General features: G+C 43.5%; 1 protein-coding gene, 1 non-coding gene and 1 pseudogene across 6 annotated transcripts in view; 2 read left to right on the top strand and 1 right to left on the bottom strand.

Moving 5' to 3' along the window:
- Nucleotides 1–25,031, bottom strand: part of CTPS2 (CTP synthase 2) — a 100,826-nt gene extending 75,795 nt beyond the window's left edge. For 2 of the 5 annotated variants that reach the window (XM_028092576.2, XM_088028859.1), the window contains exons 1-6: nt 24,681–25,031; nt 19,473–19,678; nt 14,360–14,530; nt 12,298–12,398; nt 722–838; nt 396–479 (exon numbers count right to left, since the gene is read on the bottom strand). In XM_028092576.2, the coding sequence (XP_027948377.1) occupies nt 396–479; nt 722–838; nt 12,298–12,398; nt 14,360–14,530; nt 19,473–19,638 (639 nt within the window). In that variant the 5' untranslated portion in view covers nt 19,639–19,678; nt 24,681–25,031. Of the gene's footprint in view, nt 1–395; nt 480–721; nt 839–12,297; nt 12,399–14,359; nt 14,531–19,472; nt 19,679–22,482; nt 22,624–23,688; nt 23,813–23,844; nt 23,879–24,680 lie in introns of those variants that run through there. The other 3 variants (XM_028092577.2, XM_028092580.2, XM_028092578.2) reach the window with 3 other exon arrangements.
- LOC114200458 (small nucleolar RNA SNORA63) lies at nt 2,355–2,486 on the top strand. Its single transcript, XR_003607463.1, has one exon. It is a non-coding gene; the product is annotated as a small nucleolar RNA SNORA63 (small nucleolar RNA).
- LOC148163138 (multiple coagulation factor deficiency protein 2 homolog pseudogene) lies at nt 6,929–7,434 on the top strand (annotated as a pseudogene).
- Nucleotides 25,032–25,312: the final 281 nt, after the last annotated feature.

Here is a 25,312-nt window from a genome sequence, read left to right as displayed (position 1 = left end):
CCCTTATCTGCCAACCTCTGATCTAGACTGTTAGTGATAACTGGATTACCTGTTATAAATAAGAGCAGTGACAGCCCACCCTAGTGGGTATCAGGAAAATCCCCAAGGTCCCACCTCACACTAAAAGACCCAGGGACCAAAAAAGTGATAGGACATTGCACTTGCCCAGCTGTCAATGTGGCCAATCACATGAGGACCTGGAGGAGAACAGATGGTCAGTTTAGAAATGTATGAAGTTGCCCTTGAGGATATGGGAATAAGCCTTCCCTGGCCCCCGGATACAAAGAGCTCAATGTCATAGGAACCACTTGAGAGATAGAAAAGACTTAGATGATGTTATAGATCAAGAAATGGAGGTCCTATTCCAAGAAATTTACCCATTCTCCGTAACTCACCAGATCAGGAGACAGGCCTAACCCCCTCAGCGCACGGACACTGTTCTGTGTGGGCTTGGTTTTTTGTTCTCCGGTAGCACTGGGCTGAAAAGAAATGGGTCACTGTCAGTATATTGGATATTTAGCTCTTCCGGATAATGAAGGGCTCCCTAGTTTAAAATGTGGAAAAAAACAGGCAGACAGTCTCTCCTCTGCTGTCCTGTCTGCTGCGCCCTTGCAGTGTATTCAATAAACTTCTATCTCCTTTTTAAAAAATGTGGAATAAACAGAATATCACAGGAAGATTTATAGAAGTTGCTGTCTACATACTTATCTGGAAAGCTCACCTGTGGCACAAGGCTAACATGGATATTACAGAAATTCTCTTTTTTTGCTTTAAACTGGAATTGTCTGAATGCTTCCACAAATGGCATCCCTTCAATGTCTCCAATGGTACCACCCAACTGGGAACGGAAAAAAAAAGACACAAGTGACCTTCCACAGTATACAGACTAATAGAAACATTATTAAGAAACAGAGCACAAGAACAGAAGTTTATAAATATACTAAAAATCATGGAATTGTATACTTAAAGCAGGTGAAATTTAGGATAGATACATTAAACCTCCTAAGCTGTTCGACATGAAACAGAAAAGCACTGTACATTTAAGAATGGCAGGAAGCAAAGGAGAGAGAGATGGGAGGCTAGAAAGGATTCCAAGAAGAAAGGATGCAGGATAATGTAGCCAGGTAAGCAGGTAAGGGAATAAGCGGAACATCAAGAAGGGAAAAGAAACAGAGGTCAAGGAGGGCTTTAAGGGGTGCCTAGGGGCGCCTGGGTGGCTCAGTCCGTTAAGCGTCCGACTCCTGGTTTTGTCTCAAGTCATGATCTCAGGGTCGTGGGATCGAGCCCCACATCAGTCTCCATGCTCAGCGGGGAGTCTGCTTGAGATTCTCTCTCCCTCTCCCTCTGCCACTGCCCCCCAAAATAAATCAATCTTTATTTTTTTTAAGATTTTATTTATTTGACAGAGAGTAAGAGAGCACAAGCAGGGGGAGTGGGAGAGGGAGAAGCAGGCTCCCCGCTGAGCAGGGAGCCTGATGCGGGGCTCCATCCCAAGACCCCGGGATCATGACCTGAGCCGAAGGCAGACGCTTAACTGACTGAGCCACCCAGGCGCCCCAAAAGGAAGGCTTTAATAGAAGGGAATTCATAAGCAGACAAAAAGATCCGGAGTATAGGCCACTGAGGAGTGAGATCAGGTAGTTTCCACCAGTGGTCCACTTGGAAGGTAGAACACAAATCCAGTGACTATATGAGAAAGGTGGGAGCCACCTGGCTCTGCCTGGTGAGCAATAGTGCTCTCTCACTCTCTCTTCTTTCTCTCTCTCTCCCCATCTCCATGTACACACACAGACACACACACACACACACACACACACACACACACACACACTCCTGCATTCTTCTCAACAGTCTCTTTGCAATGGTGGTATTACTAGAATTAACTACTATTAAAACATGCTGGCTTTCTGAAACGAGTCCTACCGAAAGCCCCTATAATATTCCTGACAGCATAATCCTTTGATAAATGTTAATTTACAGTGTGCTTCCAACAAGTAAGGCATTTTAAAGTAAGCATTTACTTTAGGATAAAATTAGCCTTAACCTACTCATCCTCACTATATCTAAATACTTAAAGGCTATCACATGGATTTTAAAATTAATTCTCTAGCATTTGAGGATCTACCGCATGCTCAACACTATAAATGAGGTGCTGAGAAGAATTTAAGACAACAGTGCTCCTAAGGAGCTCAGAATTTATCTAGGAAAATTAGGCAGAGATAAAGAACAATAATCAAGAATAAAACTTGGGGCACCCGGCTGGCTCGGTCAGAAAAGTGTGAGACTCTTGATGTTGGGGTCATGGGTTCAAGCCCCACTTTGGGTGTAGACAGTATTTAAATAAATAAAACTTAATGCAGGATCTAGTTACAATGTAGCTGTAAAGTGCTGCCTTGTCTTTGCCCCCTGCTCAAAATAAAGCTGTTACCTTTCTAGCCCTGTCCCGTCATGGTGCTTAGCAGCCAGGGATGCACGGTCTCAGACATGTTTACCAAGTAAAACACTGACTTGAGGGGCACCTGGGTGGCTCAGTCGTTAAGTGTCTGCCTCCGGCTCAGGTCATGATCCCAGGGTCCTGGGATAGAGCCCCGCATTGGGCTCCCTGCTCGGCGGAAAGCCCACTTCTCCCTCTCCCACTCCCCCTGCTTGTGTTCCCTCTCTTGCTGTGTCTCTCTCTGTCAAATAAATAAAATCTTTAAAAAAAAAATAAAATAAATAAAACTTAAAAAAATATTCTTTGGCTTCAGCTACCTAAGTAGGTCCAAAATCTACTACAAGCCCCAGCCTGTCTTCCCAGCACAACTGGATTTTGGAGCCAACATGTCCTTGACATCCTGGATGACTCAACAATTACTCAAACTTCGCACGGCCCAAACCGAACTCTCCCTGGGCCCATTTCTCTGAGTAGCCCCTCATCTTAGCAAAAGCATCTCTTCCCACTAACTAGTTCAAGCTGGCAGTCTGGAAACCATCCTTGATCCCTCCCTTTTCGTCACCTGATCCAGTCCAGTGCTCTCTATATCCAGTGCCACCACCTTAGACACCCACGCCAACACCACCTTTGGCCAGGATGATTGCAGTAATCTAAAGCAGGGGGTGGTGACAATGGCCTGCTGCTTGTTTTTCTATATAAAGTTGTACTGATTGGCACAGAGCTATGGCATTCACTTACATATTGCCTACGGCTGCTTTCACACTACAACGGCAGAGTTGACTCTCTGACCCGCAAGGCTAGACATATCTACTATCTGGCCCTTTACAGAAAAAGTTGGCTGACCCCCTCATCTAAATGGCCTCCGAGCTTCTACCCTCTCCTGTCCTACCATCAAATCATTTGCCACACACCAGCAGAGTGACCTTATGAAAACTCAGAATATTAAAAAACAAAAACCTCAGAATATATCTCTCCTGTGTTTCTACCCTCAGTGGCTCACTGCTTCACTAAAAATGAAATCTAAATTCCTTGAGGATCTGGCCCTTGCATATGTTTCTTTTTTTTTTTTTTAAGATTTTATTTATTTATTCGAGAGAGAGAATGAGAGAAAGAGCGCAGGAGAGGGGGGAAGGTCAGAGGGAGAAGCAGACTCCCCGCTGAGCAGGGAGCCCGACGCGGGACTCGATCCCGGGACTCCAGGATCATGACCTGAGCCGAAGGCAGTCGCTTAACCAACTGAGCCACCCAGGTGCCCCTTGCATATGTTTCTAATGTCATCTCATGCCCCTGCTCACCACACACTCCCCCCCTACTCCCCACACACACTCCCTGTACTTCAGCCCCACTGGCTTTGCAGGTCCTCAGATGGGCCGCTCTCTTCTTTCCTACCCCTTAAGCCCTCCTACCCTCCTTCTTATGTATATCTATCTCCTCCTTATCCTTCAGCCTGAAAAGCTAGGTCTTTCTCTGAAAGCCAGCCTCCCTCCGACCGCTCCCTATCACAGCCCTGTGTCTGTGCCTTTCCTACTAACTCAGCACCAGGTGCCATTATTTCCTGTGTGTTCTCATTTCCTGCGTGAAGTGATAAGCCCCATGAGAATAGGAACATGCCTGCCCTGCTCCCCACCCTATTGCTGGCACAAGCCCAGCTCCCTGTACATGGCACTGCAGTTGAAGGGGTTCAGGATAGGTCTCACAGAAATATGCCACTTTGCCATGAAGATTGTTTTGACTTAAAAGCAACCAAAACCCAGCAGATTCAGCTGCCTATATTTACATTGGAAAGTGAGGAATCCCATACCAGGAAGAGAGCCATGGCCAGAGGCTCCTCTTTACCTAAGAAACTTAGCTGCATAACAGGGAAGTCTTCGTTTTCCAAACATCTCCTCTGCCTCTCTGCAAATGGCCTTCCTCCCCTTTGTATCCTCTAGGCCTCTACCCCTCTCCTTGCTTCAGGATATCATATAAGCCTCATTTTGCCTGGCTGCTTTGGAATCTCTCATGTTTATACGGACTTTCTGTACATATGTAATTAAACCTTTGTTTGATTTTCTCCTATTAATCTCTTTCAGGTTAGTTTGATTCTTAGACCAGCCAGAAGAACCTTGAAGGGTAAAAGTAAAATTTTCCCTCTCCAACAGGGTTTAGCTTAGTGCTCATCCCAAGACAGAAGGGTCTCAGAATTCAATTATAGGCCCTAGGTAACAGCATTCTAGTACCTGTTACCATAATTACAATGGAATCAAACTAAGAAATCTCGGGACTACATTGGTACAGAAAAAAAAATTATTCTTCATTAATTTTAAGTCAGATAACAAAACATAATTAAAGTTCAAGCTTCCAGGGGCACCTGGGTGGCTCAGTCGTTAAGCGTCTGCCTTCGGCTCAGGTCATGATCCCGGGGTCCTGGGGTCGAGCCCCACATCGGGCTCCCTGCTCCGCGGGAAGCCTGCTTCTCCCTCTCCCACTCCCCCTGCTTGTGTTCCCTCTCTCGCTGTGTCTCTTTCTGTCAAATAAATAGATAAAATCTTTAAAAAAAAAAAATTCAAGCTTCCTGGGTATGGAATAGATAGAAATATGTGACCTTTCTGTAGGAGAATGACAAACTTAATTATGAAAATCCTAGAAATATCACATGCAATCAGGAAATTGGCAGGGGGTGAGGGGCTGAAGTGCTCACCAACTACAATATACCAGAATCTAATGAGAAAAATTTTTAGGAAAAAAAAGGTCTGCACTTAAACTAAACCATATGGGGACATCTGTTTTTTTCATAGGTGTACTCTGGTAATCAACAGGCAATCTGAAAAAGAGGCAAAAAACTTTAAACATTATCCACTTCTGCCCTCACATGGCTTACAGTGGTACTGTACTCTCTCAGCCAATTTGGAAGGTCGTATTACCGGGATCAGAAACCTTCAGTATTATTACTAGAATACACCTAAGTTAATTATTTCCCCACACAACAAAGAAAATAACACCTATAACAATATTTTAAGATTTATCCAAAGTTGAAATCAAAGCAACAGCAAATTTATGAGATGTGCAATGTCTGCTTTGCCTTTAAGGAAAGGATTCTTTTTTGAAATAAAAAGAGAGACAGAAAAAGAAAGAATTTATTTCTTTAAGCCAGGCATAAATTATTTCAGGTTTATGTGGAGATGACCTGGACTTAACAAATAAAGCCTGTTAGCTCCACTAGTCTGAAAAGTAAGAGCCTCACAAAAAGGCTTTGGAGACATTTCAACCACTTCCATGTGGTAAAACTGAAAAGTAGCTTGGTGGTCCTTCTTCAAAAGCTTAAATCATGCACGAACACAAATGTTGAGCAGAACTTAAAACGAACCCAGAAGGATGCCTGACTTAGTGTCCAATAAGCCAATATAAACATTAGGGTTATATGAAGAAGGAGTTATGCTGGGGACAACTTGTCAGTTTGTTTCCATGAAATTAAAAATGAAGACCATGAGTCCCCGAGAAGAGGAGTCATATCACATTTGCCTTTATATGCCTAGCAGCTATCAACGGGGCTAGTGCATATTAAATACTAAATTAATGTTTTTTAAGCCAAAGAAGTCAATTTAAGAGCAGGATGGAAAAATAATAATAAAGAGCATAGACATAAAAGAATAATATGCAAGTACAGACCTAAAATGTTTGCCTGTTGTTTCTTGGGATGGAAATTTCAGTTTAATTTGAGATGTCCTTGGGGTGCCTGGGTGGCTCAGTCGGTTAAGCGTCTGCCTTCAGCTCAGGTCATGATCCCAGGGTCCTGGGATCGAGCCCCGCATCGGGCTCCCTGCTCAGGAGGGAGCCTGCTTCTCCCTCTCCCTCTGCCTGCCACTCCCCCTGCTTGTGTGCACTCTCTCTCTCAAATAAATAAATAAAATCTTTAGAAAAATTTTTGAGATGTCATTGAGAATTCTGGATTTTATTGTACAAGTGGAATCTTCAACAATCAGGGTCTGAATCTATAGTATACATCTTTGTAAAATGATGACAAAGAGAATCAGATGCACTGACCCCAGAAAGAAACATAAAAGCTTTCTTCAAGGATGAGCCTCAAAAAATAATAGCTAAGGGGCACCTGGGTGGCTCAGTCGTTAAGCGTCTGCCTTCGGCTCAGGTCATGGTCCCAGGGTCCTGGGATCAAGCCCCGCATCGGGCTCCCTGCTCCGCGGGAAGCCTGCTTCTCCCTCTCCCACTCCCCCTGCTTGTGTTCCCTCTCTCGCTGTCTCTCTCTGTCAAATAAATAAAATCTTTTTAAAAAAAATAGCTAAAAAACTGAGAACATGAAAAAGAAGTGTTAAGAAGGCTCATCCTAAGGTCAAATTGGGCTTATATTTTAATATCATTCAAAGGCAGCTCAATTACACTAAAAAAATAGATTTCCCTCAAGTGGGGGGGACGGAGCCAAGGAGAAGTGGTCTGGGGGCGGGGGGATGCTGGCGAGGCTCATGCTGGGAGGCTTCGTGTTTGAGGAAAACAGCTTGGAAACAGGGCAGTGAGGGTACTGGCGACCATGAGATCTCTGCGGCTGCTCAGAACCCCCTTCCTGTGTGGCCTGCTCTGGGCCTTTTGTGCTCCAGGTGCCGGGGCTGAGGAACCTGGGGCCAGCTTCTGCCATCCTGGCAGTGTGGGCCTGGATAAGAATACAGTGCACAACCAAGAGCGTATCATGGAGCATCTTAGATGGTGTCATCAACATACCAGAAGCAGAGATGTCCCCACAAGAACTGCAGCTCCATTATTTCAAAATGCATGATTAGGACGGCAGTAATTTCCCTGATGGTCTAGAACTCTCCACAGCCATCACTCACATCCATAAGGAGGAGGGGAATGAACAGGCCCCACCAATGAGTGAAGCTGAACTGATCAACTTAATAGATGATGTTCTGAGAGCCGATGACAAGAACAATGATGGATACGTTGGCTGTGCTGAAATTTGCCAAATTACTGCAGCAGACATTGTTTGGCCATCTAGTTATATGTACATGTGACCGTTATAATGGGATCGAACACTTTGGGTAATGCAGAATAACTCATTTCCAACTACTGGGACAGTATTTTTGGTAAAAACCCGCAGCAGTTTATTACACTGGGGTGAGAAAGAGAAATCAAGAGAAATATAAGAGAAATGGGACATACTGTAGTCCCCAAGTACTGCTCAATCTCTTACTGGACAAGGGCTTGATTAAAGAATCCTTTTAAGAATATTGGATAATTGGAGCATCAAGTACTCAGGAACTTGGCTGTAGAATATCGCTAGTCTCTAGGTTTTCATTCATGCTACCTGAAAAGTAACACAAGCTTTGCCAAGTGGACACACTTTTCAGTATCAGGGACGGAGTAGCATAAATGTCAAATGTTTCCCCTGGTGGATCCTGTCTCTTCAGGTAAACATGATCAGTATTCCGCAAAGTTCCCCCAGCCTGAATGATGACATGCCCTTGGGCAGGGGAATATTAGGCTATTTCAAAGCCACTGCATAAGAAGGCTGCGAGATCTTGAGTTCAGCTAACCTTAGAATCTAAGATTCTGTATCTTCTGGCACTTTGGAAATGATACACCATTGACCTAAGTGATTAACATTTTTTAGTGTTTCTTTTTTTTTTAAGATTTTATTTATTTGTTTGACAGAGAAACACAGTGAGAGAGGGAACACAAGCAGGGGGAGTGGGAGAGGGAGAAGCAGGCTTCCTGCTGAGCAGGGAGCCCGATGCGGGGCTTGATCCCAGGACCCTGAGATCACGACCCGAGCCAAAGGCAGTCGCCTAACCAACTGAGCCACCCAGGTGCCCCCATTTTTTAGTGTTTCAATATTTTATAGAACTACTGCCTCATCCTTTCTTTTATGTCTTCTTCAATTTAGGAGAGACCTTGAATTTGAAAGTGTTCTTTGTTCTTATCATTAGCAAATGTTTTAGCTTTCTTGATATTTGTAAATTTAACCCTTGTTTCTAGGGTCTGTTTTTGCGGTTGAGAAACCATTAGGAATGCAAGGACTGTATTCCTCCTGCTTGGTGCCATGGGGGGTAAAGCTGCGAGCTGGTCTTGCCTAAGTGAGGAGTGAGATCACCAAGCACCAACTGTGGCAAGCTATTTTCAGAAGGAATGGTGTTTAAATGACCTCTTCTACCTTAAATACATGAATTCTTTCAGATTAGGAAAGATTAGAAAAAGAAGCCCAAAACGCTTAACAGTGCAAATCTCAATAATGGTTGAAAATGAGAAGCAGCTGCAAATTGTAATTTGGTTTATTGGATGTGATGAACGTGCTGGGATGGAAAACCCAAAATGATGGTTGAATGGGGAAAAAACTGCATAGGATTTGCTGTAAGATGTATAGAGACTTACTTTCTTTATTAAAGTATTCCTATAAGAAAACATGTATTTGTAAAAATGGTTTCGTGTGTCCAGTATTTGTGCAATCAGAGCTGAATTGTAAACTATTCTTGTAATATCCAGTTATTTTGAAAGATTTATATACCGAATCCTGGATATATGAAAAATAAAAATGATGAAACAAAAAAATAGATTTCCCCCTTCTCCTTTTTTGTAATTATTTTTTAATGTATTTTTTTTTAAAAGAAGAGCAGAGGCAAAAACATCCATACACATGACCATTTGGAAATTTTCCTGTGATTAAGGTTGTCTTAAAAAGGGGGGGGCTATTCTTTCACCTACAAAAACCTTTAAAAGAAAGAAAATAAACTACTGGGAAAGTCATACAAACGTTCAGGTTCAGAAAATTGGTCATTACTTTTGGGCCAGAGACTGGTTCTTCAGGGAAAATGGACACATTTTGGATCCCTTACCTTTCCGATTGCTAGAACAGCAAAAACCAGTGAAAGTGCTAGACCAGCACTGTCCAATAAAAATAAAAATATAATCTTAACGTTTTTAGTTGCCACATTTAAAAGAACAAAAGTAAACAGGAGAAATTAATTTTAACATTATATTTTATATAGCCCAATATATCCAAAATGTTATTTTGACATATCACCAATTTTTTAAAAAGTATTAGGTATTTTACATTCTGGGTTTTTTTTCATGCTATCTTTGAAGCTCAGTGTGTATTTAAATTTCACAGCAAATCTTGGGGCTCCTGGGTGGCTCAGTCGGTTAAGTGACTGCCTTCGGCTCAGGTCATGATGCTCAGCGGGAAGCCTGCTTCTCCCTCTCCCACTGCCCCCTGCTTGTGTTCCCTCTCTCGCTGTCTCTCTCTCTGTCAATTAAATAAATTTAAAAAAACTTTAAAAAAAAATTCACAGCACATTTCAATTAATCCCTCTCCTGTCAGTTTGATTCTTAGTCTGGCTAGAAGGACCTTGAAGGGGACAGGAATTCTCGCTCCCCAACAAAAAAGTAAAAAGCAGGAGTCCTGTATCCCACGTCTTCCGCTTCCAAATCCAGATTCCTCAAGGTAAGCGTTTTAACTCCTCTGTTCACGATTTCTTCTGCTGGTTTCTATCACATCTCTAAACACCATCTCTCTCAACTCTTTCTTGACTTGCCCATTTCAGATACCTTCTACAATAACACAAAAGTTGACTTCCTACTGTAACAGATGAGGCTGGCGCTCTCTGCTGCCCCATCCCCAGATCCCAATCTCAATTGTTAGTCGTATTGGTTACTTTACTAATCTGAGACGGTTTTCCCTCTTTTTCTGCCAACTACTACCAATGTCTGTAGCTGCCTCACAGTGGAAAATGAAGTTCTTATCCCCCTCTCTCCCTCTCCAACATCCCTCCACACCTCCACCTCAAAGCTGACACTTACAACCCTGCTTTGAAGCTTTCTCTGATGCATCTTGGGGATTGATTCTGAAACTCGAAAATCAATAAACAGAGTGACCACGTAAGTCTCCCTCACTGTAGGGGCAAGCTATGCCCGGTTCTCATATCAGATGTTATTCTTCCTGGAGCTTTTACCTGCCTTTCTCTTTTCTTAAATTATTTGTCTTTATCCTAGCCTCAATCTGTTTGCAAACTATTCACTGTATGAGATATAGATATGTTTCAAAGGAAGCCAGCTTAGTTATGCAGGTGTGTTCAGTTTATAAAACTTCATTAAGCTGTATACTTGTGATATGTGCTCTTTCCTGTGTTTATGTTATACTCCAATTTTTAAAAATTCTGAAGGAAGCACCCTCTCTTTTCCTTGTAAATTGTGAAAGAAGAAATAGCAAGGGAGGGGCGCCTGGGTGGCTCAGTCAGTTAAGCATCAGCCTTCAGCTCAAGTCATGATCCCAGGGTCCTGGGATCGAGCCCCACATCAGGCTCCCTGCTCAGGAGGGAGCCTGCTTCTCCCTCTCCCTCTGCTTGTGTTCTCCCTCTGTCAAATAAATAAATAAAATCTTTAAAAAAAAAAAAAGAAAGAAATAGCAGGGGAGAGAAAATTTTGCGTAGCACATTTACGCATTTATATTATCAACCATACTATTACAGTAGTACAATACATAGTTAATATATGATAGCACAGCACATTTATGTTAAGTTTATCAGCTCTGTTAACAAAATGGATCTTGCAGATAGCCTAACACCTGTCTGCTGACCCTGACAATGATGACAATAAGAACAGCTCACATGTTTTTGAACACTTCCTGAATACCAGACATGCCAAGTGCTTTATATAATTGCACTTATTCCTCCCAGCAACCCTGTTAATATCATCTGGCTTTTATTACGATATTACATGGTTATCATATTGTTATAGTTGAGTACTTCTTGAAGCTTTGAGAAGTAATTTGCCAAAAGTCACACAGGCATCTTAATAATGGCTAATAAGTTTTGAGTACTTACTATAGATCTGACACCATTCTAAGCACTAAGTGTACTGACTTATTTAATCCTCAAAATATTATCCCCATTTAGCAGATGAGTAAACTGAGGCACGCTGGGCTAAGGTCACCCAGCTGGTAAGTAACACAGCTTGGCTAAGAACCCAAGCCATCTGGCTCCAGATTCTTAACCAGGGAGCTCTACACCACTCAGAAGTCACAGCAGAAACCTGAACTTGGGCAGGCAGTACCTAGGAGCTAAACTGTTCATTATTCTGCAGTCCTGCCCAGCAATTAGGTCAACTGACATTTAGACAAGGAGTACATGCACGTTATTCTCATTCATTGAGAGGAAGGGAAACAGTAAATAAGTCACAAGTTCAAATACTATGTTCTTTCTTTAAGCAGCTAAAACTCATTTCTCACCTCCAAATCGCCTCCACCATCAGATTTCCCTAACTCAGTCTCTCTCTACTTCCAAAGCATTTTGCAAATACAGTTGACCCTTGAACAACATGGGTTTGGACTGTGTGGGTCCACTTATATATGGATTTTTTTTTTATAAACACAGTACAGTACCGTAAATTTATTTTCTCTTTCTTATGATTTTCTTAACAACATTTTCTTTTCTCTAGCTGGCTTTATTGTAAGAATACAGTCTGTAACACCCATAACATACAAAGTATGTGTTAATTCACTCTCTATGTTATTGGTAAGGCTTCTGGTCAACAGCAGGCTGCTAGTAGTTATGTGGATTTTTGACTGGGGGGTGAGAGAGAAGTCAGCGTCCTTAACCCTAGAACAGCACTCACTAGAAAGCATTCTGCAACTGATCTGTCCCCACACACGGGTTGCTGTACACAGTCCCAGGAGTACTCACCCTGTTTAATGCCAATCTGGCCCAATGACTTGTGACCCCCAAGGGCAGGGACCGTCTATGTCCTTCCCTGCTATAATCCGACCTCCTAGCCCAGTGTCTAGTACATAGGAGGCCATCTATATATACGGGTTGAATGAATGAAAAGTAGATGCTTAAAAACCCAGAAGGATATAAGTTTGTAAAGAAAAATTCCATGCTTGCCTCAATAACGCATATTTGGGGCTCTTCCTTATGACCGTCCACGGGCACCATAGCTTGATTCATAACCCATTCCTGGACAGCATCAGTAATGTGAGGGACAACTGTAGAAAGAAGTAATAATTAGCACAAAAGCTTATTTCATGGTCACAGTCATGAGAAAGGAATGTGTTCATGTCTTTAGACCTCCCAAAAAACCTGAAAGCCACTTGGCAAATGAGACAAACTACAGTGCTCATGTTATTATCCATTTCACTGAAATTAATATTATAGGCACAATATAGGTTTAATCATTTAAATGTTACACCATTTCTTTTGAAACTGCCCGACCACAGAGAACAAGAAACAGAAAGCAGAAACGCGGGCGCCTGGGTGGCTCAGTTGGTTAAGCGACTGCCTGTGGCTCAGGTCATGATCCTGGAGTCTCAGGATCGAGTCCCGCATTGGGCTCCCTGCTCAGCAGGGAGTCTGCTTCTCCCTCTGACCCTCTTCCTTCTCGTGCTCTCTATCTCTCATTCTCTCCCTCTCAAATAAATAAATAAAATCTTTAAAAAAAATAAAAATTAATTAATTAATTTTTAAAAAAAGCAGAAATGCCATCTTTGAGGCATCTAGAAACACCTATAATGCCAACTAAAAACCACAAGGAGGGCTGTCAGGCGTGCTGCATGCTGGATTCCCTGGGGGAAAAAAGACGCAGAGTGGCCCAGCGCTGCAGACTCTGTGCAGCCCACCAGCCAGTGAAGGGGGGTCCCTTCAGAGGGTGTAGCTGAGCCCTGCATGCTGACCAGGGGCCTGTGGCTGCTAATGTCGGCTGAAGAAGCCGAAAGGTGACAACTCCACAAGCATTAGAGGCCCGGAGGCCCCTTGGTGGTGAGTAGGCCTGCAGCTACAGATCTCTGCTGAAGGGACAGAAAGGTGACATCCTTGTGGGTGCACGGGGACATCCTCACAGTGCAGTCAACTAACCTAATGTGATACACGAAGCAGGAACGTGGCCCTCTGGGAAGCTGAGGAGAAGGAACATCTGCTGCCTGCTCTACCTCGCACCTGCTGCTCCCTCAAAGTGGGAGGAAGTGGTCACCCACTGGTGCATTTGGAACAACCCACATTACATGCGCTGTTTGGCCCCTTTTGGCAGCCGGGGTGGGGTGGGGGTGGGGGGCGGTTGGCCGGGCTCTGCCTCCACGTGGGCAGCCCAGGGATCAGGAGTCAGAGCCCAGGTATGGGGCCCCGACCTCTCTCCATCATAGGGACGTGGCAGGTGTGAGGCAGCAATTCTCCCTCCTGTGGGTCTTCCCAAGATCTACACTCAGGGGGAAACTATTAGAAAGCACAGCTGTAGCTGAGATCTAAGCCACACAACCAGTTTCAGTAATTACACAGCTGATCTTTTGATCTCCATCTGTTCGACCCCCATGTCTACCTCTCAGCGGGATCCAACATGCGATTTAAAGGAGATGGGGAATTATCACCTTTACCCTACCAGGAGGGAACACATGAAAACAAGGCTTGCTGGGGGTGGGGGAGAGACATGGGAGGGCAGGGGTTTCTCCCAAGACAAAAGAGAATCATACCACTCAGGAAAAGAGTTGATGAAAAAGGGTCTGACCGTACTACCAGCCACTGCAGTTCAATCCCCCAGTCCCTCCCGACACTGTCCTTCAAAGGGGAGTGATCCACATCCATGCAAAGATACAAGAAGAAAGGAGACAGACAAAATAAAAGACAGACAAAAAACAAACCAAAAAAGTCTGCACCTCAATCAGGTAAAAATGATGAATGAATGGTTCTGCATGGATTTTATAAATAAAAGCTAAAGACAAACAGATATATGGACTAGAGAAAACAGTAACATTAGTAATAAAAAAAAAGACTGTAGAAAATACAATCGAGAACATGGAGGGTGAAGACACCTCTGAAGAAAATGAAAAGGGAAAGAAAGCAAGGATTTGAAAAGGATTAGAACTTGTAGAGCTCAGGGAGCCCCTCACTTCACGTCTATTTTGAGCAGGGTGTGGGTGCTCAACACACAGGACTCGCTAACCTTTGCGGAATACAATACCTTGTACTGTTTTCCCCAGGTAATCGCCACGCCTCTCTTTATTGATCACATGCTGATATATCTTCCCAGTGGTGATGTTGTTGTCTTTATAAAGGTTAATATCCAAGAACCGTTCATAATTTCCAAGGTCTAAATCAACTTCTCCACCATCATTTAAGACAAACACTTCACCTGAGGTAAAAAGGCAATGTAAATATTAAATATTTGCTTTCAGGGGCACCTGGCTGGCTCAGACGGTGGAGCGTCCAACTCTTAATTTCGGATCAGGCCATGATCTCAGGATCCTGAGATCGAGCCCCGGAGACAGGCTCCCTGCACTCAGCGGGGAGTCTGCTTCTCTCCCACTTCCTCTCCCTCTGCCCCTCCCCGCTGCAAGCACGTACGCTCTCTCTAAAAATAAATAAATAAAATCTTATTTATTTATTTATTTGAGAGAGAGAGAGCGGGAGCAGGGGGAAGGGTAGTGGGAGAGGTAGAGGGAGAAGCAGACTCCCCGCTGAACAGGGAGCCGGACATGGGGCTCCATCCCATGACCTGAGCCAAAGGCAGAGGCTTCCCTAACTGAGCCACCCAGGTGCCCCAATAAATAAAATCTTAAAAAAAAAAGTATGTATGCATTATATTCCTCGAAGAGAAAGAAAAACTGTAGATGACAAGTCTTTAAACAGGTTCTTAGATCTAATGTAGTTATAATAAAAATTCCAACAGATGTTTTTCAACTTGAGGATGACACTAAAGTTAATTTGTTAGAAAAACAGGTGTGATTACCAAAACAAACACAAAAAAAATAAATTAAAAAGCCCTTATAACAAATAAGAGTGAGTGAAGGAAGATTGAAATACATATGCATACATATATCTCAATATATATAAAGATGGAATAAGATAGTATCAACAAGGGGCGCCTGGGTGGCTCAGTCGGTTCAACGTCTGCCTTTGGCTCGGGTCATGATCTCGGGGTCCTGGGATCAAGTCCCGCATCGGGCTCCCTGTGCATGAGGGAGCCTGCTTCTCCCTCTGCCTCTGCTGCTCCTGCTTGTGCTCTCTCACTCTCTCAAATGAATAATCAATAAATAAAAATCTTAAAAAAAATAAATAAAATCTTTTATTTGAGAGAGAGAGAATGAGAGATAGAGAGCACGAGAGGGAAGAGGGTCAGAGGGAGAAGCAGACTCCCTGCTGAGCAGGGAGCCTGATGTGGGACTCGATTCTGGGATTCCAGGATCATGACCTGAGCCGAAGGCAGTCGCTTAACCAACTGAGCCACCCAGGCGCCCAATAATAAAATCTTTAAAAAAACAAAAAAAACAAAAAGATCCCTATTACATAAAAGAATTTAATATATCACTTGAAAAAAAACAAAAACCCAAGGGTATCATCACAAATCAAAGTACATAAAACACTCAGAAATAAACTTCAAAGAAATGTAAGACCTATATTTACAACACTTAAAAAGCTTACTTCAGAGACATAAAAGAAGGTATGAATAAAAGGAAAATCACTTCTAAAGTTCCTGAATGAGCCAGTCAATATTTTCCAGTGTTTAATTCTTCCCCAAATTAATTAATAAATTTAAAGAACTTTTTGTCAAAAACTCCAATGTAATTTCTTGTAAAGTTGGACAAAATTATTCCTAAGTTAATTCTGAAGACGACAAACACTTTGAGGTTAAGAAAAAACAAAGGAACAACAAAAAAAGGTTAACGCTTTGCTAGAGGAATAATAAAAACACCTTTCTGCACCAAAAGAAAAAAAAAGAGAGAGAGAGAGAAAACAAAGGAAGAAGAAAAGGAATGTGGAAAGCTCTGACCTATTTAATAATAAAAAGCTGCAGCTTTTAAAATCATAGGCAGGAATAAACATAGACATCCAGAAGAGAACAGAGTACAAAGACAGACCCGAGTATAGACAGAAATGTAGTATATAATGAAAGGTGGCATTTCAAATCAGGAGGTAAAGGATGAAATCTTTGAGAGGCCTTGGGCTCTGCACTCAGTGGGGAGTCTGGTTGAGAGTCTCTCTCCTTCTGCCCCTCCCCCCACTTGCACACCGGCTCTCGCTCTCTCAAATAAATAAATCTTTAAAAAATGTTTAAAAAAATATCCAAAGGAAAACTGGCATAACACATGGGATTAGTCAACTTTACTGCATACCAAAGCACCCTAAAATCTTAGCAATTTACAAAACGTTTATTGATTTCTCCCTCGGGTTACGTGTCATGTGGGGGCCGTGGGTCAATTGTGAGTCTACTTGGTCTCATTCCAGGACCCAGACTGAAGGAGAAATCCCTTTACAGGGCAGGCCGTTCTCATGGCAGAGAACAGAAGAACCAGAGACAGAGCCAAATCATGCCACTGCACTGAAAATTTCTGCTTCAACAAGACAGATGTCACATTCACTAATGTCTCCTAGGGAAAAACAAACCACATGACCAAATAAGGTCACCAACCTCTTGGGTTTGCCCAGGACTAATAGGATTCCCAGGATTTGGACTTTCAGTTTCAAAACCGGAAAATTCCAAACAAACCAGGACGCGTTAACCATCGTACATGACCACAGTCCAAAGTCAATGGGACAAGGAAATTTACTCCACAGAAGGAAGTTGGGTAACAGTTTCAAACAAAAATACAATCTACCCATCGACTTGAATAAGTCATTCCACAGACAAAATGAAAACCAAAGAAATCTAAATTAGAACAATGAGATACCCTTTTTGTTGTTTTTTGGTTTTCTCTCAGGTTAGTAAAGTTTAAAAAGAATAATGTTCGGGGAGGAGGGTGGGGGATGGGTTAGCCTGGTGATGGGTATTAAAGAGGGCACGTTCTGCGTGGAGCACTGGGTGTTATGCACAAACAAGGAATCATGGAACACCACATCAAAAACTAATGATGTAATGTATGGCGATTAACATAAAATAATAAAATTTAAAAAAAAGAATACTATTCAGCAGGGGTATAAAAAAAACAGGCCTTCTTATACACTGTTGATCTGTATATAAATTGGTGCAAATCCACAGCCCTTATCAGAGAATTCTTGGGAAAAAAGATGGATGTTGAAATCTGAAGTTTTTCAGATTATGGAAAAGGTAATATAGAAACACTTGCCATATATTAGAAAACACCCCAAATGCAAACACTTTCCAAATGGAATAAAGGCTAGAAATAGTCATGACTTTATGAAGATTTTTCAATTTTCAAAACTTTTGAAAAAAGACTATAAATAGCCACAAACTTATGAAGATTTAAATTTTCAGAACTTTCTGGATTTTACACTTATAGGTAAGAGATCATGAATCTAAAACCCTTTGGTAATATGCATTATACATCAAAAGCCTGAAAAGCATACCTACCTGTGAAATCAGAAATTCTGCATGTAGGCATTTATGTTTAAAAAAAATAAATTTTAAAGATTTCCATCACAGTGTTGTTTATAATATCAATACATTGGAAATTATTTCCCATTATTGTATAAATTCTGTGCAGCCTTTAAGAGTATAAAATATAGGGGTGTCTGGGTGGCTCAGGCGGTTGGGCATCTGCCTTCAGCTCAGGTCATGATCCCAGGGTCTTGGGATCGAGCCCTGCATCCGGCTCTTTGCTCAGCGGGAAGCCTGCTTCTCCCTTCCCCCTGCTCATGCTTTTGCTCTCTCAAATGAATGAATAAAATCTTTAAAAAAATTAAAACAAACAAAAAGAGTATAAAAATACATAAATGTCCACAGTACATTGTTTTAAAAATTAATGAAAAATAAATAAAATCTTTAAAAAATTAGATTAAAAACTGACGTGACTAGAAGATTCAATTCATGCGGCACCTGGGTGGCTCAGTCGGTTGGGCGTCCGCCTTTAGCTCAGGCCACAATCCCAGGTCCTGGGATCGACCCTCACATCAGGCTCCCTGCTCAGCAGAGAGCCTGCTTCTCCCTCTCCCTCTGCTGCTCCCCCTGCATGGGCTCTCTCTCTCTCTGTCAAGTAAATAAATAAAATCTTTAAAAAAAAAAAAAGATTCAATTCATTTAAAGTCCAAAAATAAGCAGAAGTAATCTCTGGAACTAATGGTTAATATATGTCAAAGAGTTTAGAAAACATTAATTAAGGAAGCATTTTCCTGATTGCTGAAAAACAACTCAGTTATGCTCATCTGTCCCTGCTAGTAGGTTATGCAGTGTATTATGCAGCATGCAGTGTATTATGTAGTGCATAATAAAAACAAAATGAAAAAGTAAAAAAATAAGCAAAAGTAACTTACAGTGTTAGGAGACAGGATAGCAGTTACCTTGGTGGTTTCAGTGGGGAAAAACTAGAAGGGGCATAAGGGGGGGTTTCTGTTTCTTGATCTGGGGGCTGGTTACACAGCATGCTCACTTTATCGAGTGGTACACTTATGATCTGTGCACTTTCCTGCTTGTATGTAAAAAGTTTAAAAAGAAAGTATGTAAGTGCTAATGCCTTTTTAAAAATAATTAGCATGTACATTAAAATGTCAACATTAATAATAGTTACTCAAAGTGTTGGGAAATGGAGGACTTTTATTTTCTTCATGCCATTGTATACTGTCAGTATAACTGTCAGTATATACCATATTGTCTGACTTTTTTTCTTAACAATGAAATGTTAAGAAAAGTGTATTACCTTTATGATAAAATAAAACAAAACATAATTTGTACTGTACAAAGTACAATGAAAATGGTATCCTTATACATTGTTTTCCAAAAGGGTGGACTAATTTGGAATGCCATCAGCAATCTGAAAAATGTATCAACAACCATGAGAACATTCACATGGTCATAATGAATGATCCAGCGACTCTACTTCTGGAACTCTATCTTAAAGAAATTACCCCAGGGGCGCCTGGGTGGCTCAGATGGTTAAGCGTCTGCCTTCGGCTCAGGTCATGATCCCAGGGTCCTGGGATCGAGTCCCGCATCAGGCTCCCTGCTCCTTGGGAGCCTGCTTCTCTCTCTGCTTCTCTCTCTCTCTCTCTCTCTCTCCCCCTCTGTCTCTCATGAATAAATAAATAAAATCTTAAAAAAAAAAGAAATTACCCCAAATACAAGAAAGAACTGCAATTTAACCTAGTGCCTTATAAGAGGGGGAAGTTATTCTCTTTCATACCATGCTCATAAGGTGAAAAAGTGCCGGCATCGATGTTAATATAGGGGTCAATTTTGATGGCAGTAACTCGGAGTCCACATGATTTTAGAATCGTCCCAATGCTGCTTGCAATGATCCCTTTACCAATGCCTGAGATGACCCCTCCAGTGACCAGAATGTACTTCATTGGCGGAGGAGGTGGCTGGGCGCCAGCACCCAGAAATATTCTGAAAGGTAATAAAAATAAGAGTCAGGGAAGAGAATCATATTCTCAAAGCAGTAAAGCAGGAGTGAGTTAAACCAGATTTTCAAAAGCACACAGCATTTTTCCATATAAAGTAAATTTTTGAAACAAAGTCTTATTTTCTAGGTTTTCCATTTTTGGCTCTATGCAGAAATCGGTGGACACTATCTGCAAGCAAAGTGGCTGGCTCCATTGCCCTGATTTTCCATTTACCCCAACTGTATCATGTGACAAACTTCATCATGAGAAACCAAATTTCCCTGGGATTCAGAAGCATGGTAAAATTTTAAGAGAAAATGATCTGGAATCAGACTGATCTATACAAGCTGTACCTGGGCAAGTTACTAATCCTTTCTGTTCCTGTTTCTTCATCTGTGAAATGGAATAAAAAATACCGGTCCCTTGGAATATTACTCAGCACTAAAAAGAAATGAGCTGGGGCACCTGGGTGGCTCAGTCGTTAAGCGTCTGCCTTTGGCGCGGGTCGTGATCCCGGGGTCCTGGGATCGAGCCCCGCATCAGGCTCCCTGCTCCACGGGAGGTCTGCTTCTCCCTCTCCCACTCCCCCTGCTTGTGTTCTCATATTTGACAGAGAGAGACACAGCAAGAGAGGGAACACAAGCTGGGAGAATGAGAGAGGGAGAAGCAGGCTTCCTGCTGAGCAGGGAGCCCGATGTGGGGCTCGAACCCAGGATCCCGGGATCACGACCCGAGCCAAAGGCAGACGCTTAACGACTGAGCCACCCAGGTGCCCCTAAATAAAATCTTTTAAAAAAATGCTTTTTAAAAGAAATGAGCTATCAAGCCATGAAAAGACATGCGGGAAACTGCAGTGCATATTACTAAGTGAAAGAAGTCAATCTGAAAAGGCTACATACATACTGTGTGATTCCAACTATTTGACATTCTGGAAAAGGCAAAACTATGGAGACGATAAAAGGATCAGTGGGTGCCTGGGGTTCGGGGGAGGGAGGGATGAATATGCAGAGCACAGAGGATTTTTAGGGCAGTGAAACTATTCTGTATGATACTATAATGGTGGATACATGTCATTATGCATTTGTCCAAAGCCACAGACTGTACAAGGCCAAGAGCAAACTCCAATGTAACCGATGGAGCTTGGATGATAATGATATATCAGTGTAGGTTCATCATTTGTAACAAATGGTTCCAGATGTTGATAGTGGGGAAGGCTGTGCATGTAGGGGCAGGGAGTGTATGAGAACTCGGTGCTTTCTGCTCATTTTTGCTGTGAACCTAAAATTCCTCTAAAAAAATAAAATCTTTTCTTTTTAAATCAGTCTTCAAATATGCCAACATTTAAAAAATCTCATAGGTGGTTGTGAGGATTAAATGAACTAAGGAATACAGGAGAGGTCAGCTGATGCCCATTCTGATTTTGCAGTCTCCTCCACTTTCAAAACAAACGATCAGCACTTGAAGGTGTGTAAGGTTATCTCACTGCAGAGCTCTGAGTTCAATTTAAACTAGTCGACCATGGTCAAGGCGAGTAAACTGTAGCCATCCAAAACATACACGTCCCATCCCAAATGGCTTCCCTAAGTCCCTGGACCTACCTTTCTCTACACGCTCCAGGTGATCACATTCAATGCCATTGTTCCTATTCCCTAGCCACCTGGCATTCCATTCACTCCAGCTAGATTTAGCCCAAAAGATGAACCACCAATTCAAACCCAGAAACCTCCTCCTGTAGATCTAAAATGTATCTGAATATTCACCTCTTTCCACTCCTACTGGCCCAGTCGGTCATTATAGGGGTAATCTCTTCACAGCTCTCCCTTACCCTCCCCCTGCTGATTTCTTCTATTTTAGTAAGTGCCCCTCCTCTAGAGTCAGACAGCCTGGGTGCAAATGCTGATTCTGTTATTTACAGCTATGACCCTGGGCAACTTCAACTTTTCTAAACCTCAAACTTCTCTACCTGTGCAGTACGCAGAGATCATAACATTGCCTGCCTTATAGAGGCGTGTGGGCATTTACAAAGGGAGTGCCCAAGTGCTTAGTGAAAGCCGTTATCATTTTTCACAGCGATCTACTCATCATTCAATCAGCTCACAAATGTTTATTATAGGTCTATTATGCTTAACATGTTCCCACGTCCTGGGGACACAGGGGTAGACAAAAAGTCAAGGTCCCTGCCCTCTTGGACTTCACCTTCCCTGTGGAATTAAGAGGCAATTTGAAGCCAGCATCCATTTTGTTAGTTGAGGTGAAAGAATGAATACTAGAGGTCATATCGCCCCCAGGCACAGTTGGACTGGCCAAAGAACCTGTAGGAATGCAACTCCATTCACTTACAAGTAAAGATAAAATTACCAGGGTGCCTGGGTGGCTCAATCGGTTAGGTGTCCACCTTCAGCTCAGGTCATGATCCCGGAGTCCCAGGATCGAGTCCCGCGTCAGGCTCGCTCAGCAGAGTCTGTTTCTCCCCTTGCCCCTCACCCCCCTCGTGTTCTCTCTTTCTCTCTCTCTCAAATAAATAAATAACATCTTTAAAAAAAATTTTTTTTAAGATATAATTACCAGATGTACCTAACGAAATCTCCAACATAAAGAACAAAGATATTTTTCAGATTCCAAGTCTCTTGCGATAGAAAAGACCTCCAGGGCACCAGACGAAGCTTCAGCAGAGCACCTGCTAACTAGCATGATTTCATGAGCCTCCAATAAATGGCATCCACCTTCTCAGGAGACCCTGCCCCAAATCTTGCCCTTAAAAACCCCTACTTGCAAGCCATTGGGTAGTTTGGGACTTTAGAGCATTACCTTCCTGTTCTCCTAGGTAGCACCACACCAATAAATAGCCGATCTTCCTTCACTGCAAAAACTCAGTGTCACTTTTTATTGGCTTTTTGAGCATCGGGTGGACAAACTCTCGTTTGGTTCGGTTACAAAATGAGCACTGCTGTCATTGTCACACTATTAAAATGACTTCCTATTTGTAAAAATTAGCAAAATTGAAAAATGTCATTGAAAACTGGAGTGCATTCATGTGAAGTCACAGTATGTGGTCGTCAAAAAGCCTAAGAATTTTTCAGAGAAAATCCCCCTATATAGAAGGATATAAAATTGAATATAATATTATCTCAACTATGTTTTTAAATTAAGATTAATCAAAAGTACATCAAAAAGCTAAATTTTAATACTTAGGTGGTTGGGCTGTAGGTAATTACTACTTTTCTATATTTTCAAAAAGCACAAGATGACTTTTTTTAAAATACTTTTTTTTTTAAGATTTTATTTATTTATTTGACAGATGCCTTTTTAAGCACATCAGGTATTTTACAATGTCCTTCTTCAAAATGTTAACTTAAGGAATGCCTGGGTGGCTCAGCCGGTTAGGTGTCTGCCTTCAGCTCAGGTCGTGATCCCAGGGTCCTCAGATGGAGTCCCACATCGGGCTCCTTGCTTGGCAGGGAGCCTGTTTCTCCCTCTGCCTGCAGCTCCCCCTGCTTGTGAGCTCTCTCTTTCTCTCTGACAAATAAATAAAATCAAAAAAAAAAAAAGTAACTTAATACCAAGGAGACACCTACTCCTTTCTACCCCTTGTAAGCAAACAAGTAAGTTTGAAGCAAGTTTTAAAACTGCAGGAAAAAGCTACTTCCTTGAATTGAGTTGTTTTTCCCCCTGTGAAAACCGGTTTTTCATTTACTCCTATATGCAGTGAGCAGAACCGGCTGTTTGTAAAACAGGAATGTGTAGAGCTGCTTCTGTCTGCTGTCCAATAAAAACATTACAGGAACTACCTGTGTAATTTTAAATTTTCTAGTAGCCATATTTAAAAAGTAAAGAGAAACAGGAAGTTAATTTTAATAATATCTTATTCAACCCAATGTACCCAAAATACCATCATTTTAACACACAATCAATATAAGAATTCATTAGTGAGGTATTTTACGTCCCCCCCCCTTTTTTGTACTAGGTCTTCAAAATTCGGTGTGTCTACTTCAGCACATCTCAATTCAGACTCACCACATTTCCAATGCTCAAGAGCCACGTGTGGCCAGTGGCTACCACACTGGACAGCGCAGGCCCAAGGGCAACTGAAAACATCAGAAGCACCAAGAGACATCTTCTCAAATGACGGCCGTTTAAAAAGTAATATTAGTCAAAAACAAGAGTACTTACTGAATGATCCCATTTTACTAAGTTCTAAAGCAGGCAAAACTAAGCTATGATAGAAAGCAGGCAGGTGGCGGGGGGGGGGGGTGTGGACTGACTGGAAAGGGGCACGATGGAACTTCCTGGAGACACTGGAAACGAGATGGTGTACGTCCACGTTGGGGTAGTGGTTACACGGGTGTATAATTCGTCAAATCCCTGATCTGCACCCTTAAAATGGGGGCATTTTGTTGTATGTAAATTATACATCGAATCTGTAAAAACCGTTGCCGAAAGAAAGCTGTTTTGTAACAGCAGCGTACTTAGCCCCAGTGCGCCCTAAGCAGCTATTCTGGGGGAAATGCTAGGGTCGTTGTTCAACGAGTGCACTGGGCGGGGGAGGGGACAGAAAGGCCATTTCACTCCGCGCGGGGCTTCACTTCCGCCAACGCCATCTCGGGGCTCCCTGGGCTCCCGAGGCCAGGGAGAAATGGGAAGCGGGGTGCAGCCGGCCCTGGCGCCCCCTTCCGAGGCCCGTGCGGGGAGAAGCGCACCCCGGGAACGCGACGCTCCGAAGCCCCGATCGTGGGCCGCCGCAGGGCGGGCTCCGACGGCACTGGGCGCCGGCAGGGCAGCCCCGGCCCCCGCCCGTCTGCCGTCCGCCGGCGGTTTACGTGCGCCGGGTGCGGGGACGCGCCGGTTGCCGGCCCCTCTCCGACCCGGCGCGGGCGCCATCGGCGAGGGGACAAAGGCGCCCGGCCCCACGTGCGCGCCTGGACTGGGGGCGCGGAGGCCCTGGGGACGCGGGGTGGCCACAGCGCGGAGGCCCTGGGGGTCCGGGGAAGGTCCGGGCGGGTGGTTACCTGCGCGGTGGTGGTGGCGCCGGGAGAGTGGCCGGTGGGGACAGCGCGCTCCGCCCCGCGGCGGGCCCGCGCTCACCTGTAGGGCTGGGGAAGGGGCCGCCGCTAGGGGTGTCCCTTGTCGCCACCAGGTCCTTCCCGCCGCCCGCGCGGGCCTCGGGGTGCGCGGCGCCCTCCTCGCCCACCTTTCCCTCTCCTGCTGCGTCGGGCCCCGCTGACTCACGCTGGTGAGCTTGGGGTTTGCACCCGCGTTTGTGCAGTGCTCCAAAACAAGCGCCTAAAAAGTCACTCCTCAGGCACAGACAGCTTCCCGCCACCCTCCGCCCTGGATGCACTTGGCCCCAGGCCTCGGTCAGCCCGGGGACTGCTCCTCCCCTCCGTGGCTCACTTAGCAGAGGCACTTCGGGGGCGCGGGTGAACGCCACGTTCCCGGCGAGCCCCCGCCTCTTGGCAAGGCGAGATCCTCACTCGGGTCCTCCTGTCCAGTTCTCACCACTGTAAAGAGCTTCACACTGTCCACAAACGTTTGTGGATCCCTTACTGCGCTCCAGGAACCGCAGAAACGCTAAAAGGACTCAAATAGAACTCGACTCCTGCCTTTGAGGGGCTCACAGTCCAGAGGCAGGTCTACACGT

Source organism: Eumetopias jubatus, unplaced genomic scaffold (genome assembly GCF_037043125.1).
Source record: "Eumetopias jubatus isolate StellerSeaLion01/CBP00866 unplaced genomic scaffold, mEumJub1_p1.0 scaffold_11, whole genome shotgun sequence".
NCBI classification, from domain to species: Eukaryota; Metazoa; Chordata; class Mammalia; order Carnivora; family Otariidae; genus Eumetopias; species Eumetopias jubatus.
The sequence above is the reverse complement of the archived record's forward strand: the minus strand, read 5'-3'. Positions and strand labels throughout refer to the sequence as shown.